At 44.7% G+C, this 26,831-nt stretch overlaps 1 protein-coding gene across 6 annotated transcripts in view; it reads left to right on the top strand.

The window, feature by feature from the left end:
• Window positions 1-26,831, top strand: part of RANBP10 (RAN binding protein 10) — a 65,133-nt gene that overhangs the window by 11,621 nt on the left and 26,681 nt on the right. The window contains exons 1-3 of one of the 6 annotated variants that reach the window (XM_049622823.1): window positions 8,635-8,997; window positions 12,678-12,730; window positions 22,880-22,963. In XM_049622823.1, the coding sequence (XP_049478780.1) occupies window positions 8,966-8,997; window positions 12,678-12,730; window positions 22,880-22,963 (169 nt within the window). In that variant the 5' untranslated portion in view covers window positions 8,635-8,965. Of the gene's footprint in view, window positions 1-8,634; window positions 8,998-9,238; window positions 11,737-12,677; window positions 12,731-22,879; window positions 22,964-26,831 lie in introns of those variants that run through there. The other 5 variants (XM_049622824.1, XM_049622821.1, XM_049622825.1 and 2 more) reach the window with 5 other exon arrangements.

The raw sequence follows: 26,831 nt of genomic DNA, 5'->3' as shown, positions 1-26,831 counted from the left end.
AAATTTGAGAGAGAGAGAGAGGCAGAGCATGAGCATGGGGAGGGGCAGAGAGAGAGGGAGATGGAGAATCCGAAGCAGGCTCCAGGCTCTGAGCTGTCAGCACAGAGCCCAACATGGGGCTTGAACTCACGGACAGTGAGATCGTGACCTGAGCCGAAGTCAGACGCTCAACTGACTGAGCCACCCAGGCGCCCCCTAAAATAATTTTTAAGTAGGTTTCATGTCGTGGAGCTTGAACTCACAACCCTGAGATCAAGATTGTGAATTCTACTGACTGAGCCAGCCAGATGCCCCCAGAATTTTAATTTTGATGAAATCCAGTTTATCTAATTTTTTATTTTGTTAATCATGATTTTGGTGTCTCATCTAAGAATCCATTGCCAAATCCAAGGTCATGAAGCTTTTCCCTGGTTTATAATAAGAATTTTATAGTTTTGGTTCTTATATTTAGATTGTTACTCCATTTTGTGTTAATTTTTATAAACGATATGGAGGAGGGGTTCATCTTCATCCTTTTGCATGTAGAAGTCCAGTTGTCCCAGCACCAATTGTGGAAGAGACTATTCTTGCCCCATTGAATGGACTTGGCACCCTTGTTGAAAGTAATTTGACCATAGATATGGGTTTATTTCTGGACTTTAAATTCTATTCCATTTGTCTATGTTCCTACCTTATGTCAGTACCACACTGTTTTGATTACTGTAGTTTTCTAGTAAGTTCTAAAATCAGGAAGTGTGAATCCTTTAACTTTGCTTTTCTTTTTTCAAGATTATTTTAGCTACTTGAGGTCCCTTGCATGTCCATATGATTTTGAGGATTGACTTCTCCAATTCTGCAAAAAACACTGTTGAAATTTTGGTAGGGATTGAGTTGATTTTTGTGGATCAGTTTGGAGAATATTAACAATACTCTCCATCTTAACAATACTAAGTCTTCCAATCCATGAACACAGGATGTCTTTCCATTTATTTGTGTCTAATTTAATTTTTTTCAGCAGTGTTTTATAGTTTTTAGTGTATGACTTTTGTTTCCTTGGCTAAATTTGTTCCTAAGTATTTTATTTTTTTGATGCTATATTATAAATGGAGTTATTTTCTTAATTTCCTTTTTATTTATTTTTTATTATTTATTTAAAAAATTTTTTTAACGTTTATTTAATTTTTTTTTGAGACAGAGAGAGACAGAGCATAAATGGGGAAGGGTCAGAAAGAGAGGGAGACACAGAATCCGAGACAGGCTCCAGGCTCTCAGCTGTCAGCACAGAGCCTGACATGGGGCTCGAACTCACAGACTGTGAGATCATGACCTGAGCCGAAGTCAGATGCTCAACCGACTGAGCCACCCAGGCGCCCCTTTATGTATTTTTTTTAATGTTTATTTTTGACAGAGAGAGACAGACAGACAGACAGAGTGTGAGTGGGGGAGGGGCAGAAAGAGATGGAGACACAGAATCCAAAGCAGGCTCCAGGCTCTGAGCTGTCAGCAAAGAACCTGACACAGGGCTTGAGATCATGACCTGAGCCGAAGTTGGATGCTCAACTAACTGAGCCACCTAAGTACTCCTTAATTTACTTTTTAGATTGTTCATTGGTAATATATAGAAACACAACTGCTTTTTGTATGTTGATCTTGTGTCCTGCAACTTTGCTGAATTCATTTCTTTTAGCTCTAGTGAGCTTTCTGTGTACTGATGGGATTTTTTTATAAGATCATGTCATCTGCAAATAGAGATAGTTTTACGTATCTCTTTCCTGTTTGGATGACTTTTATTTTTTTTTCTTGTTTGATTGCTCTGGCTTGGACTTCCACTACAATGTTGAATAGCAGTGATGAAAGGTGGCCATCCTTGTCTTATTGTAATCTTAGAGGAAAAGCTTTCAGTCTCTTACCATTGGGTTTTCATAAATACCCTTTATTGTCTTGAGAAAGTTCCTTTTATTACTAGTTGTCTGAGTGCTTTTATCATGAGGGAGTGTTGGATTTTGTAAAGTTTTTTTTTTTCTACGTCAGTTTAGATGATCATATAGTTGTGTTTTTCCTTTGTTCTATTGATGTGTTTTATTATATTGGTTGATTTTCTTATGTTAAACCACCCTTGCCTTCATGGGATAAATCCTACTTGGTCATGGTATGTAATCCTTTTAATACATTGTTGGATTTGGTTTCCTACAGTTTTCTTGAAAATTTTTGCATCTGTACTTATGAAATATATTGGTCTGTAATTTCCTTTACTTTTGATGTTTTCTTGGTGGCTCTTTGATTGCTGTTTCAGGGTCTACCCCATCTTGGGCTTTCATCTGGGTACAGCACATTTGTAACAGTATCCAGACATTATTTTGCCAAGAATTAAAGTCTCTAGGTCAGAGCGGGGAAGGAGCTTAGGAGCCCTTTAGTCCAACCTCTCCTCTTCTTATAGGGAACTTGAGATGTGGGGTGAAATCCAAGACCCACAGTCCTGAATTAGACTCGAGTGTCTGAGACCGGGCTTCAGAGTCTGGGGTATTATCTCTGGAGCCCGGCTGCAAAGTGTTCCAGTTACTTTAAAACTCTTCAGGTGCTTCTCATCAGGAGGCAGGAAAGGAGTGTCAGACTTGTTGCCACAGAGGTTCCTCTGGTAGAGTGCTCCAGGCTGTCTCTCAGGACTGGTTGGGTGATAACAGCAAAGTGGTGGTCTCCTTCCCTCCACATGTTGTTGTATATCTCTGGAGAGTGTGAGATTCCAGAGGCCTGGTTTCTAAGGTCCTGTCGTCTGTTCACCACTAGACCAGTTTAAGTCATGGAAGAAACTCTAGTCAGTTGGAGCTGTGCTGAGCCAGTGTCACTGTAGGAGGGTCTCCTGGGTGTGTGCTCTGGGTTGCGCTTGGGCCGCACAGGGTGCTACATGAGCCAGAGTCCCAGCTTCTCCGCTGAACAGGGATTTTGACCATTTCCTGCTGTTTCTGAAGATGTGCTTTTCTGAGGTAGCCTCTGTCCTCCTGTCAAGGCTCAGGGAAGTGGGTGTACTGAGGAGCTGACCATGAAGGCCAGGTCCTCCAATGTGTCCCTCTGGCACTGAAATGTTGCCTTGGGACAATCCAGGGAGAGTCTGATGGGTGAGAGCCAATGACCTTCACAGTATGTGACCACCAACTGTCTCGAAAATGATTTTTCTCTATCAAAGTAATTCATGTTAATTGTAGAAAATCTGGAAAACCGAAGAGAAAAAAGAAGAATCCAAGCTGATCGGAGTGTGCTTGCATCTCCGCGTGACTGCAGGGTTTTGCAGACAGTTGCTTTTATGGGAGAGTCAGCAGAGGTGGGAGGTGGGGGGTGAAGGGCAGCACAGGCCCCAGAAACCACCAGTCCATTTTCATTGCAGGTCATTTTCCAGGGCCCCAGTTTGCCCCTACTGCCTGCCTCCATGTCTTCAGGGCAGACATGGCTCTGTGGTCAGCTGAGGGCCTTGCCACAGCTGCTGCTCTCCAGCTCAGCTGAGGCCATGCTCACTTGCTGTCCTCTTCTCTCTGGAGTCCACGAGAGACAGAGTTGCTCTTCTAGCTCTAGCTTGTGTTGTGTTGTTAGCAGTGAAGGATAGAAACTGAGAAGGTAGAGGCCAACTCATGGTCTCACTGCCATGAAGAGCTTATCCTCTGTTGTCCCTCTACATTTACTGGCTGTCTCACATCTCTGACAAATAGTATTTTCCATTTTGCTGCCCTTTGGAAGAAAGGAGTAAATCAAATGGGTTTACCCTACTTTCAGTCATGATATGGGGTAATAACTTTGCCTCCAAGCTCCTCAGATATATCCTGCTGCTTGAAAAGAAAGCCCTAGTGAAGATGCTAAATATAGGGGAGCTAAGTGCTGTCTATTTCAGTTATCTGCTTAGGGAATGAGAACCCCTTGTTGCCTCTCTCCCGTGACGAAGTCAGCTTGTATCTGTTAGTGTTCCTACCATTGTCTGACCCATTACCAAAAAGGAAGCAAATGCTCACCTCCTTTTTTCCTTGGCAATTGTTTTTTAATGTCCCAAGATCTAGACCTTTGAAAATGGCCTACTTTACTAGATTCCAATGCTAGAAAAGCCTCTAGTGCCTGAACTGAAGCACAGTGGGTTTGTCCAGTGTCCACCAGCAGCTCTTCCAGCACCGTGCCCAGGATCCAGTTCAGTGGCTACATTAACGGCTGTCTGGACTGATGGAGATAGCTGAGGAATAGTCTCTGACAAGCTGACTGGGGTGTATGATGAACCCAGTGGCAGAGGTGAGATTTGAATCTGGGTTTGTCTGATACGTTTGTGCTGATGCAGGTATGTTTTTTGTTTGGGTGCTTGAGCACAGTGTAAACTCCAGGGCTGGAACAGAGCTGGAAAAGGACTACTACTGACAGGCCAAGCACCCGGGCTCCACAGTTTGCAAGTGGGTCTCAGAGAATTGCCCTTTCTTTGGTGACTGGTTGTGCTTGGCTGTGTCCTGGGCAGCTCCTCCCCCATGCATAAGTTTACTGTGTTCTAAAGAACACTTGGCTCAGGGTTCTCTGGCTGGCTCAGTCAGTAGAGCATGGGACTCTTGATATTGGGGTTATAAGTTTGAACCCCACATTGGGTATAGAGATTACTTGAAAATAAAATCTTTAAAAAAATAAAGAGCACTTGGCTCTCTCCACGTCTTGCCATCCTCATTGCTTCTGTCCTGTGCAGCCCTGTCATCTTCCACTGGGACATTTTGGTAGCCTCTAGCTTTGCCTTTTCTTTTCTTTTTTTAAAAAAAAAATTTTTTTTAACGTTTATTTATTTTTGAGACAGAGAGAGACAGAGCATGAATGGGGGAGGGGCAGAGAGAGAGGGAGACACAGTCGGAAGCAGGCTCCAGGCTCTGAGTCATCAGCCCAGAGCCCGACGCGGGGTTCGAACTCACGGACTGCGAGATCGTGACCTGAGCTGAAGTCGGACGCTTAACCGCCTGAGCCACCCAGGCGCCCCTCTTTTTTTCTTTTTTAAACGTTTTTATTTTTATTTTTGGGAGAGAGAGAGAGAGAGAGCGAGCGCGCGAGCCCATGTGCGTGGGGGAGGGGCAGAGAGAGAGGAAGACAAAGAATCCAAAGCAGGCTCCAGGTTCTGAGCTATCAGCACAGAGCCCGATGCGGGGCTCAGACTCACAAACCTTGAGATCATGCCCTGAGCCGAAGTCGGGCACTTAACCTGAGCCACCCAGGTGCCCTTAGCTTTTTTGCCTTTTCAATCCATTTTACAAATATCAGTGGTTTGATCAGTGGTGCCCGTTTCTAAACCCTTTCTGCATCTTCCTATTGACCTTCTATGAAGTTCAAACTCCTTAAGCTAGCACGCAAGCTGTGCGTGAATAGCCTGTTTCCTGCTGCAGCTTTGGCTGTTTTTAGGTCTACCCAAGCTATGATGAGCCACACTGATTTCTCTCAGTTCCTTGACTGTGCGCTGCTTTTTTGCCTTTATGCCTCAGCACATTCTGCCGCTTCTGCATGGAATGTCCTTCCTCTTATTTCCCCTCATCTCCTTTACCAGGGCTTGGCTCAGCCTTTATTTCCTCTGGGAATTCCCAAGTCAGTGCACCCTGAGTCTCTGGTTTGCCCCTGACGTGCCAGTGGAAACTGTCAGAGTGCAGGGACTGAATCTAGGTCCTACCCTTGTATCCCTAGCACCATATTGGGCACAGAGAATCTTTATGGAATGGGTGAATGATCTCAAGAGCCTCTGTAAAAAGAAACTTACCACACCTGGGTTTTTTTAAGCTTATTATTTGACAAAAAGAGAGACCCAAACTGAAATTCTGTCCCCATTAAACAATAACTCCTGATTCTTACCACCCTCTAGGCCCTGGTAACCACCATTCTACGTTCTTTATGAATTTGACTGCTCTAGATACCTTGTATAAGTGGAATCATACAGAATTAGTCTTTTTGTGACTAATTTATTTCACTTCACGTGATGTCTTCAGGGTTCCTCCATGTTGTAGTATACATCAAAATTTTCTTCCTTCCTTTTTTTTTTTAAAGTTTTATTTTTTAAGTGATCTTTATGCCCAGCGTGGGGCTCAAATTCACAACCCCAAGGTCAAGAGTTGCATACTATTTCATCTGAGCCAGCCAGGAGCCCCGGAATTTCCTTCCTTTATAAGGCTGAGTAATACTCCATTATGTATATGTGTCACATTCTGTTTATCCATTTCATCCATTCAGCAGTAGACACTTAGGTTGGTTTGCTTCCACCTTTTGGCTGTTGTGAATAATGCTATGAATACACGTGTAAAGATACCTGTTCAAGTCCCTGTTTTCAGTTCTTTTGGGCATGTACCCAGAAGTGGAATTGCTGGATCATATGATAATTCTATGTTAAAAATTAAACATTAAAAAAAAATTTTTTTTTATTAACATTTATTTAGTTTTTGAGAGTCAGAGAGAGACTGAGCACGAGCAGGGGAGGTGCAGTGAGAGGGAGACACAGAATCAGAAGCAGGCTCCGGGCTCTGAGCTGTCAGCACGGAGCCCGATGCAGGGCTCAAATCCACGAACTGTGAGATCATGACCCGAGGTGAAGTCAGTCGCCCAACTGACTGAGCCACCCAGGCGCCCCCAAAATTAATTAAAAACATAGTTTAATTAAAAATTTTTTCCAAGTTAATCTATTTTATTTTCAAATTTTTATTTAAATTCTAGTTAACTTATAGTGTAATATTGGTTTGATGAGTATTTACATTTTTTTAAAGTTTTTTATTTATTTAAGCAATCTCCACACCCAACATGGGACTTGAATTCATGAACCCCAGATCAAGAGTCTCACGCTCTTCTGACTGAGCCTGCTAGGCGCCTCTAAAAATATAGTTTAATTTTTTAAACTTAAAATTGCCATATAATTAACCACCATACTGATTTCCACAGCTGCTGCATCATCAATACACAAGGGTTCTAATCTTCACATCCTCACCAACACTTGTTATTTTCTGACTTTTTGTTTTGGTTTGGGTTTTGTTTTTGTTTTTGTTTTTAATGATAATAGCTTTCCCAAAGAGTATGAAGTGGTATCTCCTTGTGGTTTTGATTTACTTTTCCATAATGATTAGTGATGTTGAGAATCTTTTCATGTGTTTTATTAGCCGTTTATCTCTTCTTTGGAGAAATATCTATTCAAGTCCTTGCCCTTTTTTTTAAAGCAGTTTTATTTATTTAATGTTTGTTTATTTTTGAAGGAGAGAGAGAGAGTGCGTGTGGGGGGGGGGGAGAGGAGCAGAATAGAGGGAGATACAGAATCTGAAGCAGGCTCCAGGCTCTGTATCAGCAGCACAGAGCCCTATGTGAGGCTTGAACTCACCAACTGTGAGATCATGACAGAGTCGAAGTTAGCCGCTTAACCGACTGAGCCTCCCAGGTGCCTCTTAATGTTTGTTTATTTTTGAGAGGCGCCTGGGTGGCTCAGTCGGTTAAGCATCCAACTCTGTTACGGTTCAGGTCATGATCTTAACGGTTTGTGGGTTCGAGCCCTGCGTTGGGTTCTGTGCTCACAGTGCAGAGCCTGCTTGGGATTTTCTTTCTCTCCCTCTCTCTCTGCCTCTCCCCTGCTCACGCTGTTTCTCTCTCGAAATAAATAAACTTAAAAAATTTTTAATATTTATTTCACTATTAAAATTTTTTTAATGTTCATTTTTGAGAGAGAGAAGAAAGAGGGAGACAGTGCGTGAGTGGGGGAGGGGCAGAGAGCGGGAGATACAGAATCTGAAGTGGGCTGCAGGCTCTGAGCTGTCAGCACAGAGCCCAACACGCGGCTTGAACTCCCGAACTGCGAGATCATGACTTGAGCCTAAGTCGGACACTCAGCCGACTGACTGAGCCATGCAAGTGCCCCTAATGTTTATTTATTTTTGAGAGGGAGAGGAAGAGAGTGTAAGCAGGGGAGGGGCAGAGAGAGAGAGAGAGAGGGGATCTGAAGTGGGCTCTGTGCTGTCAGCAGACAGCCTGATGTGGAGCTCCAACCCACCAACTGTGAATTCATGACGTGAGCTGAAGTTGGATGCTTTATCAATTGAACCACCCAGGCACCCCATTTTTAAATTTAAATTAAATTAAATTAAATTAATTTTTTTTTTTTTAGAAAACTTGCACACCCACAAGCAGGGGAGGGGCAGAGGGAAGGAATCTTAAGCAGGCTCCACGGTCAGTGTAGAGCCCAACACAGAGCTCAATCTCACGACTATGAGATCATGACCTGAGACGAAAACAAGAGTCAGATGCTTAACCTACTGAGCCGTGTTTTTTGTTTTGTTTTGTTTAATTAAAAAAAAAATTTTTAAGTAGGATCCACACAAGAGTCACATGCTCTACCCACTGAGCCAACCAGGCACCCCTGTTTTTTGAGTTGTATGAGTGCTTTGAATATCCTGGGTATTAAACCCTCGTCAGATAGATGACTTGCAAATATTTTCTCCTTTCTCATCGGTTGCTTTTCACTGTGTTGATGGTGTCCTTTGAGGTATAAAAGTTTAAAATTTTGATGTGGTTTGCTTTTTTTCTTTTGTTGCCTGTGCTTTGGGTTTAATATCCAAGAAATCATTGCCAGTTCTAATGTAAACTTTTTCTCCTATGTTTTCTGCTAAAAGTTTTACAGTTTAGGTCTTTGTATTTGATCTGTTTTAAGTTAATTTTGCACATGGTGTATAGTAAGTCTTCAACATCATTCTTCTGCATGAGGCTATCCCATTGCCCCAGCATCATTTGTTGAAAAAACTGTCATTTTCCAATTGAATGGTCTTAGCATCTTTGTCAAAATCAATTGACCATATATGGGAAGGTCTATTTCTGTGCTGTCTATTCTATTACTATGGTCTTTATGTCTGTCTCCACCACTGTTTTGATTATCATAGCTTTGTGGTAAGTTTTAAAATCAGGAAGTGTAAGTCCTCTAACTTTTTTCGTCTTTTTCTAGATTGTTTTGACTAATCAGTGTTCCTTGAGATTCCATATGAATGGCATTAAATCTGTGTATCACATTGGGTAGGTAGTATTGGCATTTTAACAATATTGTCTTCCAATTCATGAACACAGATGTCTTTCCATTTATTTGTGTCTTCTTTAATTTCTTTCAGCAACATTTATAGTTTTTAGTGTACAAGTCTTTTGCCTCCTTGGTAAAGTCTGTTCCTAAGTATTTGATCCTCTATAATGCTATTATAAATGGAATTATTTTCTTAATTTCCTTTTTTGATTGTTCATTGTTAGCATGTAGAAAAATAACTGCTTTTCATGTGTTGATTTTGTATCCTTCCAACTTTGCTGAATATGTTTATTAGTTCTAACAGTATTTTTGTGGAATCTTTAGGGTTTTCTACATATAGAATCATGTCATCTGTGAACAGAGATGGCTTTACTTATTCTTTCCCAATTTGAGCTCCTTTTATTTCTTTTTCTTGTCTAACTGCTTTGGCTAGAACTTGTAATACTCTGTTGGATAGAGTGGCAAATGCAGGCATCTTTGTTTTGTTCCTGATCTTAGGATACGTTTTTCAATCTTTCACCATTAGATATGCTGTTAGCTGTGGGCCTATCATATATGGCCTTTATTATGTTGAGACAGATGCCTTTTATTCTTAGTTTGTTGCGTATGACTGAGATGTAACTTAACATACCATACAATTCATCCACTTAAAGTATACAATACAGTGTTTTTTAGTATATTCACAGGGTCCTTACACCTTTTTTACCCTCTGCTTATCTCAGACTGGTTGGATAATAGTTTTCATGTGCATGAAGACTTGCTGGAAGGTAGAAGGCTGCATCTTTTTGTAATTTTAGAACATCATACTTTTGGAATAATGTCACCCATTGTTTGAAGAGTTGGGACTCATTTCTTTTGAACACCGACTCAGTGCTGACTTCATATGAATATGCAACTTAGGCTCCTGTGGGGCTGCTCCCAGTGTCATTGACACCTGCAGGTGACATAGCTCCCAAGTGTGGGTAATGGATCCTCTGGGTGCTTTACCCTTAGTTCATCCACTTGGATCTGCAAGTTGACCCTAGAGTTTATGTAAAGGCTTCCAGGCCATCCACTGGTAACCACTATCCCATCTATGGGGCAGAGAGTTTATAGGAGGGTGTTGAGGGCTAGCTTCTGGAAAAGGCTTCCACAGTGCAGAAGCCTAAGCAAGTTGTGTTTGAATACTTGTGCCTTAGTAGTTCCTCATTCCCATGGAAGCTTGTGGAATTAAACTCTTGTTGCTGTGGCCAAGCTGTTTGACCTTCCCTATTTGCATTGACCTTAAGTGGTCAAGGGTCATCTAGGAAACATGTGCTCCAAACACAAACCCTCATCTTAGTGTCAGGAAGCCTGCATGCCAGGGATGGGATAACATGTAGTATTGAGCAGAGGCTCAGGCCCCTCCAAACAGGGCAGGGTAAGTGGGTCGACATCCAAGTCAGGGAAATCCCTGGTTATGTTGTACATGATTATGTTGATTAATGACTTCAGGGCAGTTGAGGTCATTTGCTGCTTGGTCAGCTGAGGCATTAAGAGAATAGAGACCAGCTTTTGGTGGCCTCTACCATATAAAGTAAGGAAGCTGATTATTTGGGCTGCTGTTTTTCCAGGAAAAAGTACAGGTTTTAATCTAATGGGAATCCTGCCAGCAGTCTTACACAGCTTCTCCCAGTGGTTCTTCAAGGTCCTTTTTTGGCAGGAGGTAGCAGGCAGTTTGAGAGCCTGGGTCCTTTGAACTGTGCAAGTCCCTCTTTGAAGTGCTGTTCCTTTCCCTTCCCTCCTCTTTCCCCTAACTTCTGCAGGCCAAGTTATCAGGGTCATGTGTTGCTTGGTGTTCTTTCCTGGTTCCTGCCAGCATGATGGGGTAGCTGGTTTCAGAGGAAGATGTGTGGGTCAGAGCCTTCCTTCCTTGCTTGATCCGATCTTTATTTGGATGGTAGAGGCTGCTCCCCCAAAACCCAGTGGCACAGCCAGCCAAAGAAGGGCAAAGGGGCATTACTGTAGATGAAGGACTTGCAGAGACAGTAGCACCATGTTGTGGGAACTCTGGTAGTGGTAGAAACAGGTACATAGGTGCATGGAGCATGTCAGGGGTAAAAAAGAAATAGTCCAAGATGGGGAAATGTATGTGGAAGTGTTCCTTGCAGAATCATTTACAGTAGGGAACAGTTGGAATGTAAATGTATAGCCACTTGGAAGTGGTCAAAATAAGACAACCCTGTGTAATTGCTTTAAAAAACATTTTTTTGTGTGTGGTAAAATATACATAACAATATTGACCATTTTAACCGTTTTAAAGTGTAAGTTCAGTGACATGACCTGCAACCATAAAGTTAAACCTCAGCCCTCTTAGTTGGTGTTTTTAGTATTCTAAGCTTCTCAACTACCTGTTGGCACTCACATGTAGTTGATATCAGGCATCATGTGTGAGTTTCTACTATTTTACTCTTAGAAGGTAATGACTTGTTTCTCATATTTAAGTTCTTGGGGAAATACCTGTTTCCTTGTACACTATAAACAGGCTAGAAAACCCTGTTCATTTCCTTTTCTTTCTTTTTTTTTTTTTTACATGTATTTATTTTTGATAGAGACAGAGCACAAGTGGGGGAGGGGCAGAGAGAGAAGGAGACACAGAATCTGAAGCAGGCTCCAGGCTCCAAGCTGTCAGCACAGAGCCCGACCCAGAGCTTGAACTCACAAACCATGAGATCATGACCTGAGCCGAAGTCGGACGGTTAACCGACTGAACCACCCAGGTGCCCCTGTTCATTTCCTTTTCTGGCCTGCCCACTCATGAGTGCCACTGAGACATCTTTGACAGAGGTGTGCAGCATGGGCCCTGCCTTGCTGTGGGTAGCTTAGTTGTTTAGGTACCTGGGTAGGAGGAGTGCGGGGGGGGTGTCTCTCAGGGACTTAAAACACCCTCCCCCTAACATTGGATGATCAAGGAGGTCAGCAGTGAATGTATGCAGTGAGGGTAATGAGTTTGGAGATCCCCGTGGGAGGGGTCTTGACAATCCTGTGTAAAAGTACATTACATGGCTGTGCTTTTTCCATGTCTTGGTCCTTGTTGAAGAGTGGCATGTCCCCATGGGCTTGATCTTGTATTGCTCTGCCACGTACAGGATTGAACTACTTACCTTAGGCACTTCTTAGGGACAGATTCCACCACCTTAGCCGGAGCCAGAAACCAAGGGACTGGAAGCAGTGATTTCAGGAAACTTTCCTCTGAAACTGAAGGCAGTGGTTCCTGGGTACAGATACCACCTCTTGTTTCTCCAGCTACTTAAGGCATTGAGATGATTTTCATTAGAAAATCAAAATGTGGGCCCCCTGGGTGGCTTAGTCAGTTGGGCATCTGACTCTTGATTTTGGCTTGGAGTCATGATCCCAGGGTCGTGGGATCGAGCCCCATGTCAAGCTCCATGCTGAGTGTGGAGCCTGCTTAAGATTCTCTCTCTTCCTCTTCATCTGCTCCTGCCCTAATTGTTCTCTCTGTCTCTGTCTCTCTGTTTCTCTCTCAAATTAAAAAAAAAAAGAAGGAATCAAAATGTGAAGATTCTTTAAGAACCACTAGTGTGTTAAGAGTCACTATATTCATTGCTTGTCCTATTTTTCTTTTCCCAAGAAATATTTTAGAAGGGAGATACATAATCATTTGCTAACAAAAACTTTTATGTGTGTGATTTTTTTGAAGGTACATGGGAATAGGACTCTCAGCTCAAGGCGTCAACATGAACAGACTTCCTGGTGAGTCACTGGTTAAGAGAATATTTGTTTTGCTCTCCTTATCCATTCTATGATGAGAATCATGGTGGCAGCCAAGAAGCTAGAGAGAGCTTTTCTGGCTGCCCACTCAAAGCTAGGCCATTGGGTGGAAGATCCTGAAAGTTGGCCATGGCTGGGATGGTATGGGTTTCCATTCCAAAAAATTAATTGGCAAGTGATTGTCATTCATAGAATTTGCAGTCAAAACCAAGCAACCTGAGCTTGCTCCTAGTGGGGATATGCCTTAGTAGCTCTTCCTCCCATTGACCTTTGACCAGCCTGGGACTCTGGCAGCATATATGGAGAGGAAGGCTGTTGCCAACACTGGCTTTTTTGTTATTTTACCATATTAATGATCAGAGTCTTTAAGTGACCTCCCACTTGGGTTACAGTTGAGGCAGTTTCTTTCCTTTTTTTTTTTTTTAAATGCTTATTTATTTTGAGAGAGGGAGAGAGAGCATGTGAACAGAGAGGGGCAGAGAGAGAGAGAGACACAAACACACACACACAGAATCCCAAGCCGGCTTCTTACTATCAGCACAGAGCCCGATGCAGGGCTTGAACTCATGAACTGTGAGATCATGACCTGAGCCGAAATCAAGAGTTGGACACTTAACCGACTGAGCCACCCTGGTGCCCCGAGACAATTTCTTAATAAATAAGAGGATTTGTGCAAGACTTAGGTTGGCAGTCAGCAACCTCAGATTTGAGGAATGCTCTGGGCCCCACAGATAGTCCTTCTTTACTACCTAAGCACCCTTTCAGCTATTTTCTGCCCAGTGGCTCATGCCTAATCCTGGGCTGTGTATAGTTGAGGTGATAGAAACCTCTCCCAGAAGCTGATGAGTTCCAGAAGATGCTCCTAAGTCCATTTGTCCCTTCAGTGGCATAAGTGACACGGTACAAGCTGCCCCAACACCAGCATGGAGACAGGCAAAGTCCCTATGTTTTGGCCCTGGCCCTCTCTAGTATTTGTGCCTTGGACACAAGAAGGCAACTGTTTTTTTTCCAAAGAGAGAGCAGCACTTAAACGTTTCATCTTTTCCCATCTACGTTTAATATCACTCACAGATTTTTTTTCTCATTGACTAATTTCAAGTACTTGAAATCTACACTTATTCAGGATTCAGCTAATTGTCAGGAGTCTGACATTTTTTTAGCTTTGATCTGAGTAAAAACTGTCCTTGAGTTATTAACCAGAGTGCGTGTGGCATGTTTGGCTTTTGTGTAGCATGCAGCTGTGATCTTTGTTACGTAAGCCACTGGCCTGGGCTGACTACATGTGTCTATAGTGTTTGTAGCTCCGCCTCTTAGTAACCAAGGAGCTTAGAAAAATAATTCCCCATCAAGGGTAAACTGATTGTTCATCTTTTTCGTATTCCAGATGTGCTCTTTGAACTTTTGCACTGCTTTAGTGGCAGAGAAAAGAGGCTTTTATAGGCTTTCATACAGAAGTAACTATTATAATCAGTTATTACACGGCACTTAAGTAACCATGAACACTGACTGGTTAAATGAATTTTTGTTAATCCACAGAAAAGAATACAATGCCTCCATGAAGAGAATGAGGAAGCTTTTTAGGTACTTATTTGGAGCAATCTCTAGAATGTATTGTTAAGTTGAAAATATAAGGCATAGAACAGAATTTAATATGCTACCAGATATGTAAAAATAAAAAAGGCAAAATGACCATACCTATACCTGCTTGTACCTGTACCTGCTTGTACATGCGTAAGATACCTTTGGAAAGTTACAGGAAAACTTGTAGTATTGGCTGTCCCTTGGGAAGGGACAGGGTGGCTAGAGATAGGACTGGGAAGGAAATTTTTCACTTTCAAAGTTTTCAAATTTTCTTTCTTGTGAGTATATTATCTGTTTAAATAGAAATAAAGCAAAATGAACAAAAGCAAATGCCTTTCTATCAAGAAGTCTTGATGTCTGTCTTTCAGGTGGTTTTGGAGTACAGTCTTTTACCATGTGCTAGGCATGGTATTGTAAGTTCCACATTCGCATCCTTCTTTAGTAAGAACCGTTTTTGCATGGCTCATTGGGTTTGGGATCCATGGAGTGGAGCAGATTGGGGGTGGGGAGTGCTTCAAGGTCTACCTGGGCTGATCTGAATCTCTTTTGAGTTGGAGCCATATGGAGCTGGCTTGGTCTGTTTGCCTTGTTCATAAGATGGGGTTTTTGACTCCCTCTGGGCCTGTTGGAGGCCAGCTGCTGATCATGTGCTTTGACATTGGTTTTTCTTGTTTTGTTTTGTCTTTTAATGTTTATTTATTTTTGTGTGTGTGAAAGAGAGAGAGAGAATGAGCAGAGGAGGGGCAAAGAGATAGGGAGACAGAGGATCTGAAGTAGGCTCCAGGCTCTGAGCCATCAGCACAGAACCTGACGTAGGGCTTGAACTCAAACTGACTGAGCCAACTGACTGAAAGTTGGATGCTTAACTGACAGAGCCACCCAGGAACCCCTTGGTGTTGTTAATACAACATTGTAGGGAAATCCATTTTGGGCCCTTGTGAAGTCAGACCCTGTCCAGGCACAGGGTGTGGGCCAGTAGGGAGAAGGGGCTTAGAGACAGTGGATGAGGTGTTAATCCCCACACTAACACATCAGGAGAGTTGGCACTTTTTTTAGCATCCCTTACTGGTGGATGTCTTGTTTGGCAAGAGAAAGGGGCCTCTGTGGGTATTGCTTCTGTTTTCATTTCACTCTGCCTGCCAGCGCCTGAGGGCTTTCCTTCCTGCCCTGATAATCTCCCTGATTATTCCTTAAGGTGGAAAGTAAGAATCAGATTGCAGCTAGATAGGGATTCTTCCTGGGAAGGATGGATACCTCTGGCTTTCCCAGGTTACAGGGCTGGCTAAATGGCTGGGCAGAGCTAGTACTGGACAGATGTAGGGATAGAGGGGTGGCACTCTTAGGAATGATGGTGGGCCTGCCATTGTTCATCTCATTGCTGGATTTGGAAGATGAGAATCCCCTTTGGCACTTGCCATTTTCTGGGATCACTTTTGTCTTTTTTGGTGGGGGGGTGTTAATGAGCATACATCCTCCATAACTGAAAGTATCATCATTCATGAACAGTTGGACCTGAAAGTACTAGCATGTATTCCAGCAGGGACATGATATGGAGGATGACAGTAACTGAGGCCTTTCTGCCAGTTACTTCTGATTTCCAAGAGACCCTTGGTTGCAGTGAAGGCTATTTAGACTGTTTGGATGTATGGATGGTAGGAGGGGAGTGATGATGATGGTCTAGGCTGGGTCTGGAATTTGAGACTTTGGTGTTAACTTCAGATGAGATGTTTGAGGGTATATGTACCTTCTTGATAGATACAGGTGTGTTTGGTGGAGGGTAGTGGTTGGGGTGGTTACTGCAGCTTCAGAGTGGTGTTGAGAGACAAATAGGAGTTTGCCAGGTGGGTCTGGGTACAGTAAGGCCTGTGAGTAGATCTATAAGTTGTCTAGTGCAATGAGATGGCTTCCTGGTCACAGGATGAACCCGTTGAGGGAAGAGTCTTATGTTCTTCGTCAAGGGGACTGGACATCTTTATTTAAGGAGTGCGGGCTGCAGGAGTATTTTGAGCATAGACAAATGTGATCAGATTTGCTAATTGTACAGGAGACCTTCTAGAGGGGTAGAGGCTGAGCTTGGCCTCCTGGGCAGTAAGAACTGTTAAGAGCTTAAGCATGTGATGGGACTTCAGGAGGTGCTAGATGATGGTTTAAAAAAAAAAAAAAAGGATTCCTTTCCCTTATTCTGAAATATTTAACTGGAAGCATTTAATCAGAAGTAAACAGTTATATTTATAAATGCCTTAAGTGTGTATTTTGAGATAACACAGTATATCATGTTTAGTTAAGAAGACTCCTACTAGGTCATTGGGAGGGGTTCCTTATTTTCATGGCTATATGTAGATTACTTTCAATTTGTAAGTTTAGAAAAATTTATCAGTGAATCCGTCAGGGCTGAGGGATCTTTGGGGGAGGACTTTTTTGAAAAACTCCCTTCCTGTCTTGTTAGCTTGTTCACGTAACTTTCTTGTGGCATCACTTTCAGTATATTGTGCTTTGGCCATCTGTGATTCTCTTTATAGGAAAATGGCTATGATTTTGATTAATTATCAAAACCTATAAAAAATCTCCATCATCTTTTAGATTAATTGAATCCATTTTGTTAATAAATTTTTTTTTAATGTTTATTTTTGAGAGAGAGAGAGAGAGAGAGAGTGAGTGCAAGCAAGGAAGGGGCAGAGAGAGAGGGAGACACAGAATCCAAAGCAGGCTCCAGGCTCTGAGCTGTCAGCACAGAGCCCATTGTGATGCTCGAACTCATGAACTGTGAGATCATAACCTGAGCCAAAGTCAGACGCTTAACTGACTGAGCCACCCAACACCCCTTGTTTATTTTTAGAGAGAGAGAGAGCGCGCGTGAGTGGAAGAGGGGCAGGGAGAGTGGGAGACAGAATCCCAAGCAGGCTCCACACTCTCAGCGCGGAGCCAGATATGAGGCTCGATCCCACGAACCGTGAGAGAGGAAGAGAGGGAGAATTCCAAGCAGGCTCCATGCTGCCAGCACAGAGCCCAACTTGGGGCTTGAACTCAATGAAACTGTGAGATCATGACCTGAGCCTCAACCAACAGTCGGATGCTTAAGTGAGCCACCCAGGCACCCCGATTCTGACTTTTCTATATCCTTGCCAATACTTGTTATTTTCTTTTTGTTTGATGTCCAAGAAGTATTTTTAATTTTAACTTTTTAATATTTTAGTTAATATTAACAGTGTTAATATATATTACTTATATATAACATCCAGTGCTCATCACAACAAATGCCCTACTTAATACCCATCACCCACCTAGCCCATCTCCCACCCTCCATCAACTCTCAGCTTGTTCTCTATTGTTAAGAGTCTCTTGTGGTCAGGGCACCTGGGTGGCTCAGTCAGTTAAGCGTCTGACTTTGGCTGAAGTCATGATCTCGTGGTTCATGGGTTCGAGCCCTGCTCTGTGCTGACAGCTCAGAGCCTGGAGCCTGCTTTGGATTCTGTGTCTCCCTCTCAGTCTGCCCCTCTCCCCCCCACCTCAAAAATAAATAAACATTAAAAAGTCTCTTGTGGCTTCTTTTCCTTTCTTTTCTCCCCCTTCCCATATGTTATCTGTTTTGTTTCTTAAATTCCACATAGGAGTGAAATCATATATTTGTCTTTCTCTGACTTATTCTGCTTAGCGTAATACATTCTAGTTCTGTCCACATCATTAAAAATGGCAAGATTTCATTTTTTGATGGCTGAGTAATATTCCATTGTGTGTATGTACTGTATGTGTATATATACACATACACACGTACACTACATCTGTGTGTATATGTATGTGTATGTATATATGCATACATATACGTATGTACGTATACACACACACACACACACACACACACACACACACACACACACACTACATCTTCTCTGTATGTTAGGGCTCAGTGTTGTTGAACCAACTATAGGCTCACATTTAGTCATGTGAGGAAACAGACCTTTAGGGTTGTGGTCAGCTTGTGGAGCAGTATGTAACTCAGTGGTTAAGAGCATGGACTCTGGAGCCACCCTCTGCATTTGTATCCTGGCATCCCGAGATAAGTTACTTAACTTCTCTGTGCTCAGTTTTCCTTATCTGTAAAATGGGAGTGATATTAGTACTTAACTCTTATATGGAATGGTTATGAGAATTTAGCGAGTTAATTCCTATAATGTGCTTAGAATAGTGCCTGATAAAAAGAGGGGTACTGGGGCACCTGGGTGGTTCCGTCAGTGAAGTGTCTGACTCTTGATTTCAGCTCAGGTCATAATCTCACCCTGCTTCGGGCTCTGTCCCGAGTGTGGAACCTGCCTAAGTTTCCTTCCTGTCCCTCTTTCCCTATCCCATATGCACGGGGTGGGGGGAGGGGGGGCTTTCTAGTTCCCCCGCTTTCCCCCCCTCAAAAAAAGGGGGAGCATGCATGTTAGCTTTTGTTGTAATTGAAAAAAAAGTATTTTTTTCTACCTGAGGAAGAAAGTATCTATACATTTAAAATTTTTTTTACAGGAGTGCCTGGGTGTCTCAGTCAGTTAAGCATCCGACTTTGGCTCAGGTCATGATCTCATGGTTTGTGGGTTCGAGCCCTGTGTCAGACTCTGTGCTGACAGCTCAGAGCCTGTTTCGGATTCTCTGTCTCCCTCTCTGCCCCTCCCCCACTCGTGCTTTGTTTCTCTTTTTTTCTCTCAAAAATGAACATTTAAAAAATTTTTTTAAAAATAAAGTTTTCAAATGTTTGTATATCAGAGTACAGTTAGATGTAATTGAAACAGTATTTTCTGTCAGTGCTTGTGTTTTCTGTATTTGAGTAACCATGTTTAGTACCTGCTAGCTGGACTTGAATTATGGAGGGTGAAGATGGTACAGCAAACAAAGTCAGGAAGTTGGTATTTCAAGTATTTTCTTGTAGGCTTTCCTTTACTGGCTCAGCCAGGATATCTTTGCCTCTAGGGCTGTCACGAGTAGAGAATAGCCACTCTAGGGGTCTCACTTAGCCCTGGGGCAGATGATAACAGAGAGTACCTCTTGTATGAGATTGTGGTGGTCGGACTTTCCCAGGAGCATATGGACATGCCTTAGCTTGCATGGTTAGAAGTTTCTGTTGGAAGATGTGGAACTTTTGATGTTTACCTTTTGTAAGACTTTTTGGCCACTGTTAAGTGTGAAACCAAGGAACACTTGTGGTCCAAAATAAGAATGTCAGAATCCTTGGCCAAATGCCTTGAAAGCAGGGCAGGATGATCTATCTACAGGCAGGTGAGTACCTGCAGCCCAACCCTCCCATCATTGAGCTGGCAGCAAGCAGCATAGACTGGGATCCCTGGATTGAAGAAGCAAGGAGAAAAAGTCAGGGTTGTGGATAGAGTTTTGGGCTGCTTCTAATCTTGGGTGCTTTGAGGGGGGTGAGGATGGGATAGATCTTCCTTTTGTGCCTAGCCCCATCTGCCTCATAGCTGGGCAGCTGATAATTTCCTCCTTGCCATTTCTCTTTTTTTTTTTTTTTTTAATTTTTTTTTTTTTTTAACATTTATTTATTTTTGAGACAGAGACAGAGCATGAACGGGGGAGGGTCAGAGAGAGAGGGAGACACAGAATCTGAAACAGGCTCCAGGCTCCGAGTGGTCAGCACAGAGCCCGACGCGGGGCTTGAACTCACGGACCGCGAGATCATGACCTGGGCCGAAGTCGGCCGCTCAACCGACTGAGCCACCCAGGCGCCCCCTCCTTGCCATTTCTGTGGAGGAGGTAGGTGTTTTCTTGGTGTGGCATATATTACCTTAATTACTGCAATCCTACAAAGGAGAACCCTTGGGGCACACTTTCTTCGAACTGTTGTAAAAGAAGCAGCTAGAAGAACCACAGCTAGGGACTGGGGGTGGGGGAACATGTCTCCTGAAGCAGATGGCACCTTGCAATGAGGCCCTGGTAGGGGGGTTGGAGGGTAGTAAGGGGACTGTGTGCCTTGCTCCCACAGGATGGTCATGTTCAAGTAAGCATCTTTTCCCCCACCTAGGGCTTGCCTTGCCTAAGCCTGCCCTGAATGGTCTGTTAGGAGCATGTCCCTGGGACTGTTTGTGTCCTGATCTCTGTGGCTGGGGCCTGATTCTACTGGGTGGGACACTTTCTGCAAACAGCTGATATTTCGCATTTGCACGTGTCATGGGAGAGGAACAGCAGATAGCAGAGAAGAGGGCAGAACATGGGTGTTTGTGCCAGGTTCACAAGTACAGAGGCTAGCCCCTGTCAGTGTGACAGGCACTGACAATAAGTAACAAGGTGTTCAATATCCTTTCTTTCTGCCCTCGTATCTTGCAGCATAAGGTGCCTATTCAGAGCAAATATCAATAGCAGTGGCTTTGCTCAGTCCCTCCGTGAGTCCAGTTGGGTGAATTGAACCATCAAAGCCCCACTGGAAATCTGGGTGTGCCTTCTCCTAACCCTGGTAGAGCACCTGGGAATAGTCCTCTGCAACACTGGCATGATTGTAGATACCATACAAGCCTCCCAAGTGAGTACCAGCTTAGGCTGGTAAAGGGAAGAGGCTGACTGGTGATGGCCTTGCAGTTCAAGCCTATAAGGTGCCTCAAAGTAGCCCTGCCTAGAAAAGTCAGGCAGCCAGGAGATTCTCTGAAACCAGGGGAACAGCTGCTCAGGACCGCAGCTGTGGGAAGAATAGGTTGGGGTTTGTGTGCATGGTGCTGCCCAGCCCCTCACTGCCTTGATCATTTTGTTTTGTCTCTGTCTGAGATATCCTTGGAAAGTGACCTGGAGGGGAGTGGAGGGGTAGATACCCACGTTCCACTGGGAAGTCCAGAGCAGAGGGTGGTTTGACAGTTGGGGCCCAAGGGCCAGGTAGCTGTACAAAATCCCTGGTGGTTTCCATAGATGTTAATGGTGCCAGTGCTTTAAGACCCACCGTAGTCCCTACTGCAGAGCTGCTTTCATGTAAGAGGCTCTCTGCTTCCCTGCCACTCCTTCCTGAGCCAGCAGTGGCCTTGGCCCCATGGCCAGTTGAATCATGGTCCTTTTCTGTGGGCCTCTTTTCTCATTCACAGGAAGACCTGTATTAAGTTCTTTGAGGTAACAGGTTTCATCGACAGCAGAAGGGCCAGCTCTGAAACCTGAGTTTGTCAGTGTCTGAAAACAGAGATTCTCAAGTGTCCTCTGGTGTGGTTGGAGCCTGGGGCCACATCAGGGTGGAGCTGAGTGTAGACTAGTTACTGCTCAATCCCTTGCCTTACTAGTGTTGGGCAGGAATCTGTATCTAGGGGTCCTGGAAATACTGTACTACTATGCCTGAGTCTCTTTTTGGGAAGGGTTTTGCACATGCCATCTCTCAGGATCTGGCAATGTGTGCAAAGTCACAGGCTCCTACACTACCAAGGGTCACCCATCCACTGACTTTCCCCTGAGGTTCAAAAGAAGTTCAGTGGAGACAAGGAGAAGCCAAACCTGGCTCCAGAGGAAAGATACAAAGGTCTCAGAGCTGAGCTTGCTCCTCAGTCTTGTGGGACAGTGCTACACCTTTCCATAGCCTGATTCAGCATAGTAGATGACAGACCTAGCCTGTCCTGTGGGATCCTGAGATACAGGCCGGTAGCTCTGTTAGATATGGCAGATACTACTTGAGCCATATTCTAGCCAGACCCAGCAATACCCGTCCTGGCTTCCCTGGGCCTCCCCTGGCCATCAGGTATCTGTTTCTTTTGGAGTAGAGAAAAGGTATGACTCATGGAAGGCTGCTTTTATGCAGGTGCTGGCTATGTAGCCTCTCACCTTGCCCATGGTTTTGAGCTGACACCTGTCCCTATCTCAGTATAGGGCCTGGGTACCCCTGCGAGGGCAAGCTCCACCTGGTATCAGTCCCTGGTGTCACCAGCTACCTACCTGCAGAGAACCTTTTTCTCCTGCTCTCCTTACCTTGACTTCCATGCTGAGCAGACCCCCAGGGTATCCCTGACCCCTCTGGCCTGGAGCTGCCAGAGGCATAGCCCTAGGGTTGTGTGGATCCTGTTCCTTGGTTCCATGGTTCTGAGAGCTTGGGGTAACAGCCATGTGAGTACCAAAATGGACCCTCTGTAATGTCACTGCACTGTCTGCTGAGTGAAAAGATCTCTTTTGCTTTCCCATTGTCCATGGCTGAGCTGCTCCAGGCAGTGGATCCTATCATATTTTTTAAAGATACTTGAGGTTTGGGGAAAAGCATTTATCTGATGGATTCCAGGGAGGGATGCCTCTGAGGAAGTGACCATCTTTGAGAAGCAGCCCTGCCAGGAGGTCTCCCAAGGCACATGTGCTCTCTCTACAGCAATCCCAGGCTCAATAAGCACCCTGGCCAAGCTAGTCCAGCACCTTTCCTCCATAGCCAGTCTCATAAGTGACATTTTGAGAGCCACCGGGGATGGTTGTTGAGCTCTGTCAAGTGCTCTGAAGGCCAGATGGCCTCCCCGGGAAACCGGGGACAGGCAAGAGTGGAGCAGGCCTGGGGCTGCCATTGCTGGGTGTTAGTTAGGAGAGGTGGGTGGTGACCAGTTCCATCCCTGCTTGCTCCCTCAGGGAAGAAGGAAGTACGAAGTCTGAAGTGCCTAGGATTCACCATGGAACTGGTATTAGAAATGGAGAGGGAAGAGAAATTCGAGGGTGAGTGCCTCCTTTGGGCTGGTATTCCCTAGCCATTCTTGTTTAATTCTCTCACCAACCCTGAAAGAGTTCAGTCAAGAGAATTCAGCGGGCCAAGTGATAGAACTGGGATTCAAACCCAAGTCTGTCTAGTCCCAAAGCCCAATGGTGACTGGGACCCATTTCTTGGGGAGAGATGGCTGCCGTGGTGGCATGGAGGCCAAGGCTCAGGCTTACTTTGTGAGGCGTGGGCTAGACTCTGTGTGCTGGCTAGCCACAGGCCAGGACTAGAACCTCCTGGGCAGGCACAGCACCAGCCCCTTTCCAAGATTCTGTGTTAATGTGCTGAAGATGCAGAAAGAAGTCTTTCTACTTGGCAGTGGGAGTCCTCTCCAATTGCTAGCTTCTTGGGACTAAGGCCCCTGACATGTCCTGGCAGATGGAAGTTGCAGTGGGTGGGCTCCTGGAGCAATTGTGTTGGAGTCCCTGGCACCCCCATGGGAGTCTTCTACCTCCAGGTCATTGTAACCAGGGATGGCATCTGGGAGTGCCAAGATGATGAACCATTTCCTTTCCTCAGCCGCCCCCACACTTCTGTGATAGAGACTTCCCCTCTGAGTGATCATGGAAGGGGAAGTGGGTGGTGCCAGAACATCGGAAGTGGGCACCTAGGGCTCCCTGGCCCAAATGTGGCTTGGCTTCCCCTTGCATCACTGGCATCTAATAGGTGTCTGACATGGCAAGGGGTAGGCTTTTCTGTGTGGGCACCCATAGGCTGGCTACCCATTCGTTCTCTCTGGGAGTGTCAAGGCTCATTCTCTTTGGAGAGGGAAGAATGATTAGTTGGGTGGCTCTTCTGTCAGAGTGTTTTCCCCATTGTATGGTCTCAGCTATCCTCTGACTCAGAGACACCTGGATCTGACTTCCTACAGGAGGGTGTGGTGGTCCAGGCAGCTGTGCCCCCTTGTTTTCTTCTGGCCCTCACCTCTCATTGTCCTCTCAGACAGCTCGTTCCAGCCCTGTGATAAATGTGACAACTCTCATTCCCGGGCCTATCACCCCAGCTTCACACCAAGCCCATCCAAAGAGGGTGATTGCTCCTGCTGCCAACTTAGAAAGCTGCTGACTTTGGGTCCAGAAGTTCTGTTTGGGGTTCTCTTCTGAAGCAGAGGGTGGTGGGGCTGGAGGGGAGGCTTACCCAGAGGTGTGGGAGTGACCATAGCTGCTGGACACTCTTAATGGGGAAGGGGACTTAGAACCATGGACTCTTCCAGAGCTGGCAGAGGTATTTACATCTGCTTCCTTGTTTCATAGATGAGAAAACTGAAAGAAGTTAAATGACTTACCCAGGTGTAGAGCCAGGTCTCCAGCCTATCGGTAGGCCTCTTGCCAGGACCCAGAAGTAGCTTCATCATTAGTCTGTGTAAGTGGGGGCATGATGCAGGCAGACAGCTCTAATTGCTTTGCTTTTCTTACAAAGAAAAATGACAACAAAACTCCTTACACTCAAGCCTAGGATTGCCCACAGGCAGTGTGTCACAATATGGTCTGATCATTGACAGTCTTGTATTTCAGGCTTCTTGCCAGCCCTTGACTACATTTCCCTTTTTATTTCAACAAACATTTCTTGAGCATGTACTCTGGGCCAGGTGTTATGCAAGGTGAACAAAAAGATGCTTAGATGTGGCCCCGATAGCCAGAGAACTTTGGTTGCTTCAAGGGAGAGAAGCCCAGGGCGCCTGGGTGGCTCACTTGGTTGAGTGTCTGATTTTTGATTTCGGCTCACGTCATGATGCCAGGGTTATGGGATCGAGCCCTGCATCAGGCTCTGTGCTGAGCCTGGAGCCTGCTTAAGATTCTCCCTCTCCCTCTCCCCAGCTTGCTCTTCCTCCCTCTCCCTCTCTCCCTCTCTCCCTCTCTCCCACTCTCTTAAATAAATAAAATGATTTAAAAAAGAAAAAAAACAAAAAGGAGAGAAACCCATCTCTAACCAGCTGGTCAGCCAGAATTCAGGCAGGGCAAACAGAGGAGTGAGGTCTCAGGGATTCAAATGCTGTCTTGGACTTTCTTTCTCTGTCTCTTTCACCTGCTTTGTGCTTAATAGTTTTAGTCTGTCAAACTGGCATTCAACATAAGATTGGAACAATGGCAGCACAGAGCTTTGAGACCCACTCTCCTCCCAGCATCCTTGTAGAAAAATCAGGAAGATCTCTTATTGATCCAGTTTGGGTCAGGGAGGAGGAATTACTAGGATTAGTAGTCCACCCTGGAGACAGAATTGGTGTGGGGGTGGGGGGGGTACTTCTTAAGAGAAGGTGAGTACTATCCCCTAAAGAAAGGGGGCTGGCAGGCAAATCCTAGCACTCCTTGTTCACCTACCCTACTGCTTGTTCTTGCAGCCTTGGGGGAGGGGTGACAGGAGGCTTTGTGCCCAGGATGGAACTCATCCAGATACCAGTAGGGAGTAGTGTTGGACAGGTCAGCCAAATCTGGAGTTCAGAAACCTTGTAGGGGTTACGTGAAGTGTTTTCTAATGGAGCCCAGTCTTTGAGGAACTCACACTGTTCCACTTTCAGAGCATCTTCCTTTTTCCTGAGATTGAATTGTGGGCCACCTCAAGAAGGAGGAGGTGGTAGCTTCACCCTTGTGGGTACCTGCTTGGTACACACCTGAATGTCCCTCAGAGGAAAGGAGAATTGAGCTTCTGAGAATGTTATCTACAAGACCACAAGCCTTCACGTAGCCTCGCAGTGACTCAGTTTTCTCAACCTTCAGATGGGGATTATTGTACCTGCTGATTGGTTAGAGACTCAGTGTTTCTTCTAAGTAGATCTTAGGGCTCTTTGACCACGCTAATTGCTCCCACCTCACTTGGTAGAGAAGGGAACCTAGGTCCAAGGAAGTGAGTGACTGCCGAGGAACTGCCATCTTGGAGGGACAGGGCTGTATCCAGGACCAGACTGCAGAAGGCTTTCAGGCCATACTGCTGCCCTACCACCAAGTGTGATAGTGTCTCTTTCTAATAGAGGCCAGACTGCCCTCTGCAGTACCCTAGATTGAGACTGACAACCACAGACTATCTACAGAATGTGCAATGGCAATTTGACCTTGGCCTTGTTGGTTTGTCTCCTGTCTGCCTGATTCCTCAAGAATGGCAGGAGAAGTACCTGCTCCTTTCTGCTGTACAGCTTCTCAAGGCCTGGGGAGAAGTTTCATTGAGAGTGGGGTAACTTAATCCGTTTAGAGTAACTTCGTGCCCTTTAACATCTCTTCTCCTATTTTGAGCATCTAGTGCCTTGCTCTGTGTTTGCTCTGCCCTTTCTAGTCTTTGGTCTGAATTTTTCACCAGAAGGAAAAACAGGAAGCCATTGTATCAAGACAACACAGTAGGAAAATCCTCCATTGACTTCATTTAAAATTTTCTGTTTATGCTGTTTGTTTCATGAGTGTTCCCCATCACAATTTTGAGTGTCTGGGATAAGCCACAGTCATTTCACTGGCCTTGTATAGCCACCCACCTACTCAAACTTAACATGTCCAAAAGGCCTGCTCCTTCTGTTAGTAGGTGGTACTACCATTCACCCTTTTGTCCAGGACAGAAACCTGGGAGGCATCCTTGTTCGCTTTCAGACCAGCAGCACACACATCCAGGGAGTCCTGTCAGCTCTGCCACCAGTCTTCTTAAATCTCTCTCTGCTCCAGCCCAACTGGCCGCCTTTTCCTGTTTTTCAGACATGCTGAGCTCGTTCACTTTACCCCTCAAGTTCTTTTTTCTTTTTTTGTTTTAAATGTTTATTTATTTTGAGAGAGAGAGAGAGTGAGGAAGTGCATGCGCACACATGCAGGGGAAAGGCAGAGAGAGGGAGATTGAGAACCCCAAGCAGGCTCT

This window comes from Panthera uncia (assembly GCF_023721935.1).
Source record: "Panthera uncia isolate 11264 chromosome E2 unlocalized genomic scaffold, Puncia_PCG_1.0 HiC_scaffold_20, whole genome shotgun sequence".
Taxonomy (NCBI): domain Eukaryota; kingdom Metazoa; phylum Chordata; class Mammalia; order Carnivora; family Felidae; genus Panthera; species Panthera uncia.
This window is presented reverse-complemented; position numbering and strand designations above follow the sequence as displayed.